This window comes from Saccopteryx bilineata, chromosome 2 (assembly GCF_036850765.1).
Source record: "Saccopteryx bilineata isolate mSacBil1 chromosome 2, mSacBil1_pri_phased_curated, whole genome shotgun sequence".
Lineage (NCBI taxonomy): Eukaryota > Metazoa > Chordata > Mammalia > Chiroptera > Emballonuridae > Saccopteryx > Saccopteryx bilineata.
In genome coordinates, this window is record NC_089491.1 from 347,107,397 (window position 1) to 347,124,724 (window position 17,328).

Consider the following 17,328-nt stretch of genomic DNA (forward strand, 5'->3'; position numbering starts at 1 on the left):
CTGGTTGCCTCCAGGTGCACAGCTGTCTTCTTGGGCTCCGACAACACCTGGGATTCCCTTCACCTCTCGTGTGCGGAGCTCCTAACACCCTTCCTGGGTTTCCCTCCCCATTTTGAGAACGGGGGCATGGAAGATGGTGAACACCTCAAACTATCTCGATTTCACTCCCATACAAGGTGGGGTAAAAGCAGGTCTACAACTGTTTGCACGGAAAATAGTGCAATAATGAATACATAATGATACAAGAATAAACTCTGTTTGTGTGCTCACCACGGTAAACCTACTTTTGCTGCATCCTGTATTTAATTAGTCTGGCTGGGTCCATCACGTTCTAGAATAGTTGGATGATATTTTCCAATTTTAAAAGTTACGAGAATTTTTAAAGGCACTGCCCTGCTGATGTGGAGCTTCCAATACTGCTTAGAAAGTCCGAAGCCATTCTAATTTTTGTTCCTCTGTGTAGACCATATTTTTCTCTCCAGAAGCTTGCCGAACCTCCCTTGTCCTCAGCGGCTCTGAGATTTCTTGCTGTGGTAGCTGCAGGGTGGGCCTATTTCCATCCATCATCCTGGACGGTTGGTGGTTGCTTTCAATACAGAAAACCATGTCTTTGGTGCTGGGAATTTTTTATTTGTTTAGTGTAAATTTTATTTTTTACTTTTATTATTTTTGTTTTCCAAACATTGTTGACATATAGTGTTTGTTTCAGGCATAGCTGAACATTTTTTTTGAATTATTTTGTTGCTAATTCCCTACTTCCTGGTATTGCTATTCTTTTTTCCCCTGATAGTCTCATCTTCTGGACATTGGACTTCCATCCTTTAATTTTATTATTGTTTCTCTGGTTTCTTTTTTGCCCTTTTGCTTTATTTTTTGAGATGTGTGCTCAGTGTTATCTTTTAACACTGCTACTGAGCTTACAGTTTCTATTATTATATTTAATTAATTTGACAGAGACAGAGAGTCAGAGGGATAGATAGGGACAGATAGGCAGGAAGGGAAGGAGATGAGAAGCATCAATTCTTTGTTGTGGCTCTTTAGTTGTTCATTGATTGCTTTCTTATATGCGCCTTTACCAGGTGCTACAGCAGAATGAGTGACCCCTTGCTCAAGCCAGCGACCTTGGGCTTCAAGTCAGACACCTTTGGGCTCAAGCCAGTGACCATGGGCTCATGTCCATGATCCCATGCTCAAGCCAACGGCTCCATGTTCAAGCTGGTGAGCCCGCGCTCAAGCCAGAGACCTTGGGATTTCAAACCTGGGTCCTCTGCGTCCCAGTCCAACACTCTATCCACTGTGCCACTGCCTGGTTAGGCTCAAATTTATTTATTTTTTTACCTTTTTTTTTTTTTTTTTTTTTTTTATCTTTGTATATCAGAGGCCTTTCCTGAATGTCTTGCAGTTCTTGACTGTCCATTTACATTAAAGTGGTACCGTCAGAAGAGCATCGAAAGTTCGGTGCATTGCCATCCATGCATCTCCCAGTAGGATGATTCCTTAGGGTCATTTCATGGGGAAATAACTTAGCTGGTCCCAAAACTCTCCTGATTAAAACTCTTACAGTATCCTGCCCTGGGGCTTTAATCCTGGATGTCATTTTGGGAGTCAAGTCAGGGAAGAAGGCTGCAGATCTCAGTATCTATATGTCAACTCTCACTTATTCCCTTCTTCTTAACAGGGTACCCCACTCTCATTGTGCCTGGTGCCCACATCCACAGATCTTCCTGTTCACCTTCTCCAGAGAATAAGTCTTGGCCCTCTACTAGGGCCAGGAGAGGCTGATGCCAGGGTTGGGTTGGGGGAGACTGTGGAGGGGGCCGTGCCTTTAAAGGTTTCTTTAAAAGATGTTCCATGAATCCTCTGTTTCAGCCTCACCTTTACCCCATTTCTAAAGATAAGCAGCATCTCTGGCACTAGCTGCTGAGCGCTGAGCATGGGTGGGGTGGGTGGGGAGCACGTCGGATTTCCGCTCAGTCCCCCGGCCCCCGGCCCAGGGGTGGATGCCACTTCCTTAATCCGTCATCGTCCAGCCACTTGCTTTCAGGCTCCCGCCATCTGGTGGCTGCAGTCTCCTTGTCCATTCTTTCGAAAGTCCCTTCACTCTTATTTTAGAAAGATTTGGGGGGAATGGAATAATACAGGCTCAATCTGCCATCATCAAATCTAAGTCATTCTTCATGCATTGCTCTTTTTTTTTCCTTTTAAACAATTATTTTAGATAAGAAGTAATACATGCTCACATCAGAAAATTATGCAAAGCACTGAGAAATATGATTTTGGTATGGCTGCACTCAATTTTTTTTCTCTTTTCTTTATATCATTGACTTCATAGCATATTGACATTTTCCAATTCTACCTTATTAACTTTCCTATAAACATTTCCAATGGACTTTAGAAATCCCTACCTTAAGCAAACAACGATAGAAATACTATCCACAAGCTCTGGCCAGTTGGCTCAGCAATAGAGCATCAGCCCAGCATGTGGAAGTCCCGGGTTCGATTCTCAGCCAGGGCACACAGGAGAGGCGACCATCTGCTTCTCCACCCTCCCCCTCTCCTTCCTCTTTCTCTCTCTTCTCCTCCCGCAGCCAAGGCGCCATTGGAGCAAAGCTGGCCCAGGCGCTGAGGATGGCTCCATGGCCTCTGCCTCAGGTGCTAGAATGGCTCCAGTGGCCACAGAGCAACAGCCCAGATGGCAGAGCATCACCCCCTAGTTGGCATGCCGGGTGGATCCCGGTAGGGCACATGTAGGAGCCTGTCTCTCTACCTCCCTGCTTCTCTGCTTCTCACTTCAAAAAAATACAAAAAAAAAAAAATACTATGAACATTCTTAGTTTGCTAGACTGTCCCCCCACTTGGCATCACACCAGTGGGGGCTCTGGCTCAAGGTTGATTTGCAGCTGCCCTCATAAGGGAGAAGACTCACAGACAGATGGGTTGCCATGGGCATGTTTGGGGCTCCGGTGACTGCAGATCCTAGAATGGCCACTCTCCAGAGGCCAGGGCCCTTGGTTCATGCACAGGTACGAGTTCAAGGGCAGCCCTGGAGCAGCAGTTCCCATGTCCTCTGTCTCCCTCTCGACTCAGGCTCCAAGTGGCTGGAGATGGTCAGGGGGACAAATGGCACATTCCAGCACACAAGGCAGCCTCTGGGAGACCACCACTCCAATCGGAAGCTCTGGCTGTGGACGTGTGTGTGTGTGTGCCAGAACAAACCAACCCAGTGGGTGGGGGTTATTTGCTTTTCAATTTCGGCCCCCATCTGTGGGAGGCCCATCGGCACTGAGAGTGTGACAAGGGGACAGAGGAGGGGGACCGGTAGCCTCATTCCAGCCCTCCCAAACAGATGCTACGAGAGCAGCACCTGGACCTCAAAGCCACACTGAGACATTAGGCTGGATTTTAGGATTTCAACCACGAGTCACCTATCCCATATTGTCATTTTTCCCCTTGCCAGCCTTCTTCCTCACTTCTTCTCTGAAATTCCCTATTCCCATGCAGCCCCAGTGTTTGGATGTGACCACTCAAACCTTTCAGATACAGACTTACTTTCCTCCAAACCAAAGATCACTCTTTGTGATCTTTGCCACACCACGTTTGCCACAACACCCCCCCCCCCCCCGCCGTCTCATCTACTCTCCAATCTGTCTTTTCTTGTCTGCCAGACAAAGTCAGGGTCTGCCTCTTCTTTTGATTTAAATCTCCAGAGAGTAATGCACCAAATCCCTTTGAAATATACCACATTCACTGTCCCACTGGGTTCTGTCTCTTTCCTAAGTTCCCTTTGCTCTCAGTCCATGGGGCTGACATCGCTCCATACGGTTCATCTTTGGAGCCAGTTTGTAGGTCCCAGAATCAGTGACGTTTCCTCATCACAAGACTTGACTGTTGGCCCCGGTGGGGTTATCCCACCTCCACGATCACTAATGACGCCTGGCTACAAAGGACAAGGATCTCCTTCCACTGAAGACCTTTGTCAGAGGTAAGGAATACAAGTCCAAAGGCAAGTCCCAACTATGAGCTCCCGAAACAGACTACACACCCTGACAGCACTGCAGCTTAAGTGTCCAGGCTACTGAATGGCCGGTGTGGAAGGGACAACACTCCATGCAGGATGACCACAGCTAGTCATCGCTACGAGCTCGTCACCACACCAGGCCTTCGATATTAGGACTAGTCCTATTTTAATCGATAAGAAAAAGGAAGCCTCCAAAAGAGGCCGAGTAACTGAAGTCACACTGTAGTTAGCAGACAAGCTGGGATTCAAATCACCAGATGCTTGAGCCAGCACCTGAGCCAGTCCTACCTGCCGCCTCTCTGCTGCCTCCACCTCACACCTCATCTAGATAGATACTGTCCTGCACACTGGAGGGCGTTTCAGGTATAGTCTACATCTGTCCCTAACCTACTGACCGGTGGTAGGACCCAGACGTGGCCCTACTCCAGCAGCTCCAGCATGCATGCACAAGCAATCTGACAAGTGATTATCTTCCGTTCAATTGTTTTGTTACCTGCAGAGTGAGGTGACACTCAGAACTCACTGAGACAAGGAACCCAACAGCAGACCTATTTATCAGTGGAGTCCCAGCACCTGCAGATAGACCACCTTCTTGCACACGCGGGCTGACACATCCGTCCAGGGCCCACCCTGGATTATAACGCTGAGAGATCTAGAGGGCTGAGCTGCAGGCTGCCCGGAAGCCACTCACCAGCACTGGGGTCTGCAGGCGGCTCGCCCTCCTCCGAGTCTTCCTGCTCCTGCATGGTTGGCCTCTCCCCGCGCTCCATCTGGGACATGAGGTCTGGCTTGGAAATTGCATAGTCTGGGCAGAAGGAAGGAAAGAAAACACACTATGGGGCGAGGTCGCACCGGATGCTGCAAAGGTGTCACACCTGGGCGAGTGTGACACCAGGAACAGCTAGCTCCCCTGATGGCGGCTGACAATGTTGGAAAAAAAGGGAGCCACATCTCTAGCCCTTTTCCTTGGACCCACTGTGTGTGTGTGCATGCATGTGTGCGTGTGCACACGAATGTGTGTGTTAACCACGCACTATATCCTCCCATGCAGGGACCAGTGGTGGGGCGCTGGCTGCTACCAATGCAAACTGGCCCTTTCGTCACCTGTCGCTCCCTGTTGCTCAGGGTTTTCATGACAAAGGCACCAGACATTTAAAATTTTTATAAAGTACAAAATTAATCCTGATCAAACCTACACGTCATAACACAAAATACTGACAGATTTCCTTACATTCAAAACGTTTAAAGTTCTTTGGAAATAAAGTTAAAGGGTGAAGAAATTTGGAGGAAACATTATTACATGCACACATTTGTCATATGTAAGGCAAAGAGTGAATATTCATAATTACACATAAACAGTCTCTACAATTACTAAAAAAAGCAAAGATAAGAATACGCAATTCATAGAAGAAATGCAAGTGGCCAATAAACACAAGAAAAGATAAACAAGTTCACTAATCATAACAAGGTGTCATAGTTTACTCATCTATTTAAAATTGAAGAACATCAGTTGGGGCCAGGGTGTAGGGAAAAGGCCTTGTTACACACCACTGCATAAACATACACGGCCTCTGGGGGGCGCCACAGCAATGGCTGTGATATTATTGTAAATGTGCACCCTCTACTCCAAAAACCCACTTCTGGGAATCCGTCAGCTAAAATAATCACCTAAGTGCACAGACACACAGAGGTGTTTATGGCAATGCTGCAACAGTCAGAAGACAGACTCCAGCTGCTGTTGGTTAAATGCCCAGTGGTTCAACATGGAAAACTGCCTGAGACCCACCGTTAGGCAAAATAAGGGAACTATCCTGTTGGTGCAAAGTACAAACTGCGTGTGCACAAGTGCAAGCATCATGTGTATGTTAGCATGTATACATACAAAAAATATGAGAAACCACACAGGCCAACAGGTTCATGGTGGTTGCCTCTGGGGGACAAGGGCTGCTCTGTATTATATAAATCTAAATTGGTAACTTTCCACAATTATGCATGTACTTCAAAAAGAAAAGAAAAGGCCCTGGCAAGTTGGCTCAGTGGTGGAGCGTCGGCCTGGCGTGCAGAGGTCCCGGGTTCGATTCCCAGCCAGGGCACACAGGAGAAGCGCCCATCTACTTCTCCACCCCTCCCCCTCTCCTTCCTCTCTGTCTCTCTCTTCCCCTCCCGCAGCCGAGGCTCCACTGGAGCAAAGATGGCCCGGGTGCTGGGGATGGCTCCTCGGCCTCTGCCCCAGGCGCTAGACTGGCTCTGGTCGCAATGGAGCAACGCCCCAGAGGGGCAGAGCATCGCCCCCTGGTGGGCAGAGCACCGCCCCCTGGTGGGCGTGCTGGGTGGATCCCGGTTGGGCGCATGCGGGAGTCTGTCTGACTGTCTCTCCCCGTTTCCGGCTTCAGAGAAATACAAAAAAAAAGAAAGAAAGAAAGAAAAGGAAAGAAAAAATAAAAAATATAAAAAGTTATCCCTATGAAGAGATACATGTGTGTATAAAATTAACATTCAAGCAAGAATCAACATTTCTATACAACAGTGTATTTAATAACTTTTAAACTTTTTTGTGTGTGCCCAAAGAGTTCACCACATCAGAGAAAAAGGATACATATAAAAGTATAGTTTTCCCAGGTTTTCATCCTTCAATACTCCTATTTAATGAAGACAGAAATAATCAAGAGACTTTGGGGTAAGAGAGATCTTAGTGACACTGTGACCTCCTGGTGGGGACCTGGGATGTCTCTGGGTCACAGCGTCCTCTCTACACAAGAAGGAACAGGAAACTAGGGGATGTGGCCCTCAACAGATGATACTGTTCGGTTTGTTACCTCAACAGTGAAACAGGAGTGCCCACCCCTGTCCTAGCTCCCTAATTTAGAGGAATGATTATCAAATAGAATTCTTGTCAAGTGCTTCACACTTGCTTCATAGTGTGCTGGACAAACTAACTTAAATATGTATAAATATGTCCACAGAGAAAATAATATAAAGGCAGAGATCCTGATATCTGAGTCCGCCTTCTCCCCTTGGACCAGTGGCTTCTCCATGGAGCGGTGCCTCCCTTCACAAGCGGTCCTGCACCGATGTGTGTCAGTATATGAGAGCGTTCTTCTAACCTGTGGTGTTCTCAAACATTCGGTTTCCCTTGCTCTCAACTCTCCATAGGACCGGAGTTCAGAAACCCCAACAGTTCCAAGTGAACCTTGAGCCAGTGTCAAGGCTGCCCCGACAAGGGAAGCCCTCTCCTTACCCATGGAAACCAGAGACTCGTAGTTGCCCCTCATCACGTTCTTGTACAGCTCCTTCTGCCACTCGGACAGGTTCCCCCACTCCTGCTCTGAGAAATGGACGGCGACGTCATCGAACGTGACAGGGACCTGGAGGGAACACAATAAGCTCAGCTGGGACCCACAGGAGGGCTGTCACAGGCCCTTGCCTGCCAAGTCCCAACGAAACAAATGGCCCTTTACCTGCCCTGGCCTGGCTCAAATACCTCTCCTTAGGACCAGGTAGGCAAGGCCCAAAAGCACAGTCGTGGGGTGTCACTAAGGAGTCTGGCCAGGCTTAGGCCATTGTCCTAACCAAGGATCCCCAAACTTTTTACACAGGGGGCCAGTTCACTGTCCCTCAGACCATTGGAGGGCCAGACTATAAAAAAAACTATGAACAAATCCCTATGCACATTGCACATATCTTTTTTTAAAGTAAAAAAAACCAAAACGGGAACAAATACAATATTTAAAATAAAGAACAAGTAAATTTAAATCAACAAACTGACCAGTATTTCAATGGGAACTATGCTCCTCTCACTGACCACCAATGAAAGAGGTGCCCCTTCCAGAAGTGCGGCTGGGGTTGGATAAGTGGCCTCAGGGGGCCGCATGTGGCCCGCGGGGCTGTAGTTTGGGGACCCTGGTCCTAACCAACTCCACAGAGTAAGGACCTTGTCTTGCCTGGTCCTCCTCCTTTCTAGCAGGATAATCCTCGCTGCGGTAAAGCATGGTGTGCAGACCAGCAGAAAGAGCGCAACCAGGGAATTTGCTAGAAACACAGGCTCCAGACCAGGGGTCCCCAAACTTTTTACACAGGGGGCCAGTTCACTGTCTCTCAGACCGTTGGAGGGCCAGACTATAAAAAAAAAAACTATGAACAAATTCCTATGCACACTGCACATCTTATTTTTTTTTTTAATTTTTTTTTTATTTATTTATTCATTTTAGAGAGGAGAGAGAGAGGGAGAGAGAGAGAGAAAGAGAGAGAGAGAGAAGGGGGGAGGAGCTGGAAGCATCAACTCCCATATGTGCCTTGACCAGGCAAGCCCAGGGTTTCGAACCGGCGACCTCAGCATTCCAGGTCGATGCTTTATCCACTGCGCCACCACAGGTCAGGCTGCACATCTTATTTTAAAGTAAAAAAACAAAACGGGAACAAATACAATATTTAAAATAAAGAACAAGTAAATTTAAATCAACAAACTGACCAATATTTCAATGGGAACTATGCTCCTCTCACTGACCACCAATGAAAGAGGTACCCTTCCAGAAGTGTGGCGGGGGCCGGATAAATGGCCTCAGGGGGCCGCATGTGGCCTGCGGGCCGTAGGGACCCCTGCTCTAGACCCACTACATCAGATTCTGCCTTTAGTAAGCTCCTCAGGGGACTCATGTACACAATAAAATTGGACAAGGGCTGGCCTAGAGAACACAGTCCAAGTTCTTTTCTAAAGGCTGGGAAAAGGTGCAGAGGCACGAAAGAAAGAAATCTGGTCCACAGTGCAGATTCTTATAGACTCTTCGGGAAAATCATATTAAAACCCAATGTTCTCTAGTTTGTTTTAGGGTCCCTCTTGAGATCACATTTTAACTGGCATTAACATGGTTCATAAGGCAACTGATAAAAACATTGAGCCCCGCCTGGCCTGTGGTGGTGGTGCAGTGGATAAACCTTCGGCCTTGAATGCCAAGGTTGCCAGTTCAAAACCCTGGGCTTGGCCCTGGCCGGTTGGCTCAGTGGTGGAGCGTCGGCCTGGCATGCAGAGGTCCCGGGTTCGATTCCTGGCCAGGGCGCACAGGAGAGGCGCCCATCTGCTTCTCCACCCCTCCCCCTCTCCTTCCTCTCTGTCTCTCTTCCCCTCCCGCAGCCGAGGCTCCATTGGAGCAGAGATGGCCCAGGCACTGGGGATGGCTCCTTGGCCTCTGCCCCAGGCGCTAGAGTGGCTCTGGTTGCGATGGAGCGACGCCCCGGAGGGGCAGAGCATCGCCCCCTGGTGGGCAGAGCCTCACCCCTGGTGGGCGTGCCGGGTGGATCCCGGTCGGGTGCATGCGGGAGTCTGTCTGACTGTCTCTCCCCGTTTCCAGCTTCAGAGGAATACAGGAGAAAAAAAAAAAAAGAAAGGAAAAAAACAAACAAACCCTGGGCTTCCCTGGTCAAGGCACATACAACAGCAAGCAATGAACAACTAACATGAAGCAACTATGAGTTGATACTTCCCATTCCATGCTCCCCTTTCTCTCCTGTCTCTGTAAAACCAATAAATAAAGTATTTAAAAAAAACAAAACAAAAACATTGAGCCTGACAGAGCCTCCTAATACTTCTCTGCAGTCTCCCTCCCCCAGGCGTGAGCCGCTAACTCACACTCGCAGGGAAATAAAGCCTCAGTACCTATCACTGGACCTTCGGCCTGCTTTCTTGTCCTCTCAGACATCACAGACTGAACGGCCTTCGAAATCCCCGAGCGCTAGCGCTAGGGCCTTCTCCTCATCTATTAACCTATGCTCTTATCAACATGAGGAAGAGTTTGACTGTGGCACATCCATGTTGGCAGCCAGATATCGTTATGTTTTTTTTTTTCCTTCTCAACCATCGCTTTCCTCCTTTCTTTTCTATTTAACTAAATTCCTAAAACACATTCTAATTCAGATCATTCCTTGGGAGCCCCAGTTGGGACAGGGTTACCTTGGGAACTTCGCCGTTGCTGCCGGGGGGCAGCCGCAGGATCCAGAAATTTCTGTTTTTCAGCAGGTTCTCCATGTTCTCCAGCCGCCTCTGCAGCAGCCCGTACTCCTGCAGCAGGGTCCCCAGCACGACCCACTTGCTCTCCAGATGGTTCGCAAACTCCACGGCCGTCTTCTCACAGTCAGCTATCTTTTTTTCGTTTGTCCCTGTCCGTCCCTCCAGTGTCAGCAGCCGCATGGCCTGGGCCTCCAGTTTCCTCTCTACCGCTTGGACGGCAGCCCACATGGCCAAGCGGGTGATCTCCGCCATCGGGAGTGGCGCGTCCTTCTGGGCCTCAGAAGAGACGTGGAAGGAGGTCTCCTTTTGGGAAACTGGGCTCTGGAGCAGGGGGTCCATGTCGGCTTCAGAGACTGTGGGGGAGAGGCTGAGGGGGTCCTTCTCGGGAACTTCAGGGGAGTGGAGTGGGGCTTCCTGGTGGTGAGTGGAGTGAGAGAGAAGTGAGAATTCTTGATCGGCAGCAGCTGGGGGTGGATACTGGGTCTCTTCCTGGGAAGGCAGGGGGCCCTGGAGCTGCGTCTCTTGCTCAGAGGTGGCCGAGTACAGGAGTGAGGGTCCCTTCTGGAGGTTGTGCGGCATCCTGCTGGAGGTCTCTTGCTTGGGAGTGAGGGGCAAGGAGCCTTGCCGGGGACCAGAGGGAGACAAAGAAGGAACTTCTTTGGGGGGAAGAACACGGGACTGGAACAGAGCTTCTTGGGAGAGTCCAGCGGGGGCTTGCCGTGGAGTTTCTTCCTGCAGGACACTGGGAAATGACAGAGGCGATGAGCGCTGGGTCTCCATGTCCAGCTGCTGGACCTGTGTTCAAGAGAAGGGCAGGAGTGAGGGCCACAGTCTCCAACCGGCAAAATAAACGCCAAAGATAAGCACCCACATGAAAAGGGTATTGGTAGCAATGTGTTCTGGGGACAGTCATCTTTTCTTGAGAGCCAAGCATTCATTCAGACATCAACTACCAAAGCATTATTAACAACAGATAAAAGATATACAGTGATGCTGCCTTCTGCCCTTTATGGAGCCCATTCCTTTTCTACAATATTCTCTGCATGGGCACCATCCTAGGAGTCGTAGCGTCAGAGAGGAGAAAGGGTGCTGACTGTGAATTAGAACACTTGGTTCTCAGGCCTGTCCACACCTATTGCTGCCTGTGTCGCCCTGGCCCGGTCACTCGAACCCTCTGTTCTCAGCATTCTCATCCATGAAATAAGGACAGCCATCTGGCATACCCTGATCCTTCACTGAGTTGTTCAAGCATTAAATAAAAGAGAACTCTGAAGAGCCACAAGCAGAATATTGTCAATGCCAGGCATGGTTCCTATCCCCAGACAAGTGGAAGAGGATGGGGTGGGGGAGGCTGGTGCTACCCACAGACCTACCTCACAGGTAAGTCATGTGGCCCAACTTCTTCGATTTGCATTACCAGGCATTCACAGTGCCCATGACTTCTTTCTCTCACTTTATCCAATAGTGAAGACACACACTGATCTTAAATTCCACAACTTTTTGATAAAAGCTAAACTGTTGACTTATCAATAAAATTCCCCTCAAAGAGCTTTATGGTGTGGGCTGGCTTTGACACATATTCTATGGACCCAGTCCCTACTGGAGCAGCCAAATGGTCGTCTGGGCATTCCAAGCTGGCATTGGCTCTAAGCACAGAGAGGACAGACCCTGGGACAGGCACGGCATGGCAATTCACTGACTCCCCGGGAGGTCCCCTGACAGATGGTGTACTGCATGGTCTGGGTTCCTCCCTATGGTTTGTGCGGTGGCAAGTGAGGAAAAAGGCCTCGAAGGGCTAGAAGCAGAGATGACATTTGCCATTTCTGTGACTCGTGTCAACGCTGAAAGGGACCAGAACCAAAACAAAGACTGACTCCTTTGGGGATTTCAATTAGTCACACTCCTCTCCCTGTTCCCCACCTTGACACATCCATGTTCAGAGAATTCTTTTGTCATCAGGGATGTGAAGGCCAACATCTGCATGACGAGTTCTGTATTTACCTATCCAACCAAGCAACAGCATTAATTGGAACTGAACAGAGTCTCTTCCATGACAATGTTCGCCCACTTCCTCATAGGCTTCCTGCAGATTTTACTCAATGCCAATTACTACGCATCATGTTCTAGTGATCTTTCAAGGAACTGAAATTCCCATTTTCTTCATTTGAAAATGAACATATCCCATGTGTCATCTGATACATAGTATGTGCTCAATAAATGGCTGATGAAAGAATGAATAATATATAAACTATAGAGTTATGAGAAAAAAATTATTAGGGTAAATAATGAAGTTCCGTCAGTCTTTTACCAAAGACGATCTAGACCTATTTACATTTCTATTATCTTCTTTCTCTTCTTCGTTTATTCATTAACTTGTGGTCTACTCATTAAGCCACTACCATTACATTTTTAAGCCAAAGATAAAAGATTTAAGACCTTTTTCCAGGCAAAACAATGTGGCGGTAGCATGGTCCGACAGCTCTACAGCTGGCCAGTGAGGAGATAGCTAACAATTCTTCAGCATGTATGCCACTAACAGTGTTAAACATTTTAAAGGGTTATTTCATTTACTCTTCATGAAACCCAACGAAACGGAACTACTAGAATTATTATCCACACACAGCACATACACACTGAGGCAGGAGAGGCTAAGGAACTGCACAAGGCCACAAAAGTGGTCTGGCTCCTGCGCCCCAATTTCAGCTCAGTGTGGGTCACCTCCTGGCCTCATATATCAACTGAGGCAGCTGGTTGGTGCGCTGAATTCTTTTTACCTCTAAAACTGAGATGCTTGGAGGTTAAACAAAGATCTGTGGGAGGTTCTATTGTGGGGGAGGTGGAGGGCCCTGCCTGAAAAGATATTTCCATTTAAAGCTGGGGTCTGGAATCCCTTTAAAAACCCAATGAAAGTTATGGATTCTCTTGCTCAAAAAAGTGCACATGGGGCCTGGCCTGTGGTGGCACAATGGAAACAGCGTCGACCTGGAACGCTGAGGTCACCAGTTCAAGGCCCTGGGCTTGCCCAGTTAAAGCTCATACAGGCATGCAACAAGTAAGCAATGAACAGCTAAAGTGAAGCAACTATGAGTTGATACTTCTTGCCCCCACCCCTTCACCCCCAGTAAAACCAATAAATAAAATATTAAACACACACACAGGCACATACATATACAAAATTCTGCAAACATGTACAAGGGGTTCGTGGACCCCTAAACCTGAAGACTCAACAACAAAGCCACCTCCCAACTCTTCACAGGTGAGGGCAAGATTGGATGGCCCCCCCTGGGATGGGAACCCCAGACATAGGGAAAGTGACTACTAGCATAATGCAACATAATAGGCACATTATGGCCCCATCCTTAGAGGGGATTAGGGTATTTGCCTACAACTCATAGCAAGAAGTGAAAAATCCCCTGGGGCCAAGTTAGTCTCCCTGAGTAATTCAGGGGTTTATCCGAAACAATGAAAACAAGCTCCAGTACAGTAAATAAAGCCAGGAGAATAAGACATGGTTACAAACTAGTCTAATCAGAGCTCAAGGGAAAATACCATTTCTTGGCTGGCTATTATTAGGCTGTCTCTCTCCATTTCCGGATTTGGAGGACTATGGAGGGATGAGGGGCCACAGGAGCATGTCCCCTCCCCTGCCCCCAAATAAAATCCCCTTGCTATCATTTCCTAATGGTTTTCTCACCACCCTCAGCAGAGAGAAGTGGCGCAAGAGAAGGATGTAAATATTACATTTAAGATTAATAAGCTATATTCTCCAACTGTTGTGAGGGGGAATAGATTTCTTCTGAACTGTATTTTACAAGATTTCACTGCATCTCCCTACCTGACAGCCGGTAAGTGAATGGGGTCTTCAAGATTCATGCCACATTAGCAGAAAAATACATAACCATGCATATTTGATTTATAAAGAAAGCTGTGCCATTTTCATGGATGACCCAGTGTGGTACACCCAGAATTATATAGAGCCCTGCAGACCTAAGCCTGGAGGTTAAACATTTTAAAATCTCCACTTTATTCTATTTTCCTAAGAGTTTCACTATAATGATAATAATAAAAAATACTATTATTAAAGAACTGATAGGCTCTGTAGAAAGCCATCTATCCGGACCACTTCCTGGGCACAACAGGAAACTGAGGCTCAGAGGCACTGACCCCCATGCAGCAGTGCTCCCAGAACGACCGCTGCATCTCCGAGAGGAGCTCTACGGCGGACATTTTCACACAGATTTTTTTTCAATGGCCCACTGAAGAGACACAAAAGTCCCTGAGCCCTTGGGAGCCCGTTCCCCAGTTCCCATCCGTCTAGACGCCATAAGTACGTCCTGGGGCCCTCCCCACGCAGAGGCTGGAGGCCAAGGCGCCAAGCCCGAGGGTCACCTGCTCCCCAGCGCCGGGCCCCCACCTCCCCGGCCGCCACCGGCCGCCACCCCTCCCCCACCCCGACGGGCCGCGTCCACCGCGCACCCGGCCCAGGCCCGTCCCCCAGGGAGGCCGCCGCCACAGCCGCCCCCACCCCGTCCAGGCCGCAGCGCGGGAGGCTGGCGTTTCTGGGGACGCGGGCACCGAGCCACGGACGACTCGCTACGTGACCTTGGGGCAGGCGGGGCAGGTCGCCGCCAGGTGTCTGCGCCTCAGTGTCTCCGCTCTGCGAAATGGGGAGAGCCGCGTCAGCGCCGCGCGCCGGCGGCGGGAGGCTCCGCGGGGCCGAGCTCTGCGGAAAACGTGCGGCGACCACCCCGACGGACGCAGCGCCGGCTCCGTGGGGAGCGAGGCGCGCCGCCCCGTCGCCTACCGCCGGTCCGCGTGCGTGCCTGGCCCGGCGCGTCCCCGCAGCCTCGCCCGGACGGCGGACGGCGCCTCGGCCCCGCGCTCGTCCCGCAGCCCCCCCTCCTGCTCAGGGGCGCGCGTCCCTCCCCCCCCCCCCGTCCCCAACGTCGCAGCGCTTCTGTTCCTTACCGAGACCCCAGGCCGGGCCGCCGAGCCCGGGACGCGCAGGCCGTCCCCAGGGCCCCGAGTCCGCGCGTCCGTGCGCGCGCGGGCCGCCCTCACCGCCTCGGCCATGGCCCTGCGCTGTCCGGCCCGGCCCCGAGCCGCCGCCGCTGCCGCCGCCGCCGCGCGGCCCCACGCAGGCCGGCCCCGGCCTCTCCGCAGGCGCCGCCCGCCCGCCCGCCCGGCCTCCCCTGCCCGGGCTCGCGCGGCCGTCGGGCCCGGTCTGCTCCGGGAGCGCGGGGCGGGCGGAGACGGAGCGGCCGAGCCCGGCGGCGGCGTCGGAGCGGGGCGCGCGGCAGTGGCGGCGGGCGGCCCGGCCGGCTGCGCCCCGGCCGCGAGCTGGGCCCCGGCCCTCAGCACCAGCCCCCGGCCCGCGCGCGGCCCCTCTGCGGCCGCGGCTGCGACCCCGGCTCCGGCCCCGGCCCCGGCTGCGAGCTGCGCTGCCGTCCCGGCGCCGCTTCAGCAGGGGAGCTGCACCGCAGCTGCCATGTTGATACAAACTGCATCCTGGGAGGCATGTCCCTCTCGGGCCGTTTAAAGAGAAACACTCCGAGGCTCGTCGGAGGCTGCAGGAACCCAGACAGCTCCATCTACAGCCGGTAGGAGCAAACAGTGTGGAGCGAGCAGCCAGGCGGCGACGGACACGCCCTGAGCCCCGGGCCAGCCCGTCGTGCAGCCCGGGCCGAACCGCCCGGGCCTTCCACCCCCGGGCCCCCCGGGCCTCTCACCTGGGGTCCGCGCCCGCCCGGCACCCTAGGGCGAGACGGGGAGGCGGGAGCACCGCGAAGAAATGCGAGCGCGCAGCGGGGCGACGTGGTGGGGTCTGGAGGCGGCTTGATTGGCTCCGACAGCCTTCCCCCGCCAGATCCCCTGCTCCTCTCAAACCCAGAACCCTTTCAAACCTGCGCTCACAAAGGGATCTAAGAAACCCGTCACACCAAAGACAGCCCCAGTTCATGTGACCAGCTCTGTGCAGCCCGGGTTCCAGGGAAGCGGGCTGTGGTTCCAAGGGGTAGCCAGGGGGTTGGGTGCTTTTGTGAAATGCCCGAGTGTTGTTTGTGACCTAAAAGGACAGAAGAACGAGAATCATAGAGGGCTGGGGTCAGCAGGGGCCAGACCCGTCATTTGAGAGGAAACTGAGGCCGAATGGGAAGTGACTTGTTTACCCTAAGCTGCAATGTAGGTCCCCTGTGTGAATGCTCTACCAATGAGAGACACCCCTCCCCCCAAAGCCACTGTCAAGTTTGGAGTTGGCGACTCCTTCACCTGGACAGGTTCACTCACATATTATGGAATATCTACCTACAAGGTGGCATGTACTGATAATGAAATTTAAAAGAAAAAGAAGAAAGAAAAGAAAAAGTATAGGCAGGCCTCCTGGTTACAAGTAACAAAAATCCAACTGGAACTAACTTAAAGGGGGGTAGGGGAGAAGAATATATTTGTTCACCTAATGAGAACCCCAGAGAGGTCAGGGGTAGAGCTGCATGGAAGGCAACAGGAGCAGGACACTGTGCACTGTTGGCTCAGATCTCTCTTTAAAAATAGAAAATAAGGCCAGTTCTACCCAGTCTTTTCCCTTCCCTTCCCTTCCCTTCCCAGAGGTCAGACTTCCCACTTGTCTTGCTGCCTTTCCTACCCTCTCTCAGTAAACACTGCATTCCACTGGTTTGAGTATTTTACAATTTTGTGTGAGTGATGCAATCCAGTCCATATCCTGTTGGAATTTTTTTTTTCCATTTGTCATTATGTTTTGGAGATACAAGGCATTTTTAAACAAGCATGTCTGGTTCATTCATCTTAACCACTATATAGTATTTCATTGAATAAGTAAACTCTAGTTTACTTTCCGTGCCCTCAAGAGGAATGAAAACAGACCTGCTACGTGGAACATCTGCCCACGTGTCTCACTGTGTACCCTGCGGGGCTTGATCTGGCAGAGACACTGAGACAGGGCACCCTGGGTGATAGGAATGCCTCCATCTTCCCTGGGATTACCAGACTGCTCAACAGCAACAGGGTGCCTGGTGACACTCCCACCAGCAATGTGTGGGGCCCTGTTTTCACATTTTCATCAATACTCACTGATAATGGATTCAGAAGCCATTACAAGGACTGTAAGCTCATGCCTTTCCTTGGTATCTACATTTGTATTTACCGGATTATTAAGAAAGTTGAACATCTTTTCATACTTACTAGACATTTGTTTTCTTCCTCTATGACAGGGGTTGGGAACCTATGGCTCGCGAGTCAGATGTGGCTCTTTTGATGGCTGCATCTGGCTTGCAGACAAATCTTTAATAAAAAA

At 50.6% G+C, this 17,328-nt stretch overlaps 1 protein-coding gene across 1 annotated transcript in view; it reads right to left on the reverse strand.

The window, feature by feature from the left end:
- ZNF777 (zinc finger protein 777) overlaps window positions 1–15,639 on the reverse strand; it is a 30,617-nt gene extending 14,978 nt beyond the window's left edge. Inside the window, exons 1-4 of the mRNA XM_066262542.1 lie at window positions 14,988–15,639; window positions 9,963–10,814; window positions 7,257–7,383; window positions 4,710–4,823 (exon numbers count right to left, since the gene is read on the reverse strand). Of these exons, the coding sequence (XP_066118639.1) occupies window positions 4,710–4,823; window positions 7,257–7,383; window positions 9,963–10,814; window positions 14,988–15,092 (1,198 nt within the window). The 5' untranslated portion in view covers window positions 15,093–15,639. The remainder of the gene's footprint in view (window positions 1–4,709; window positions 4,824–7,256; window positions 7,384–9,962; window positions 10,815–14,987) is intronic.
- Window positions 15,640–17,328: the final 1,689 nt, after the last annotated feature.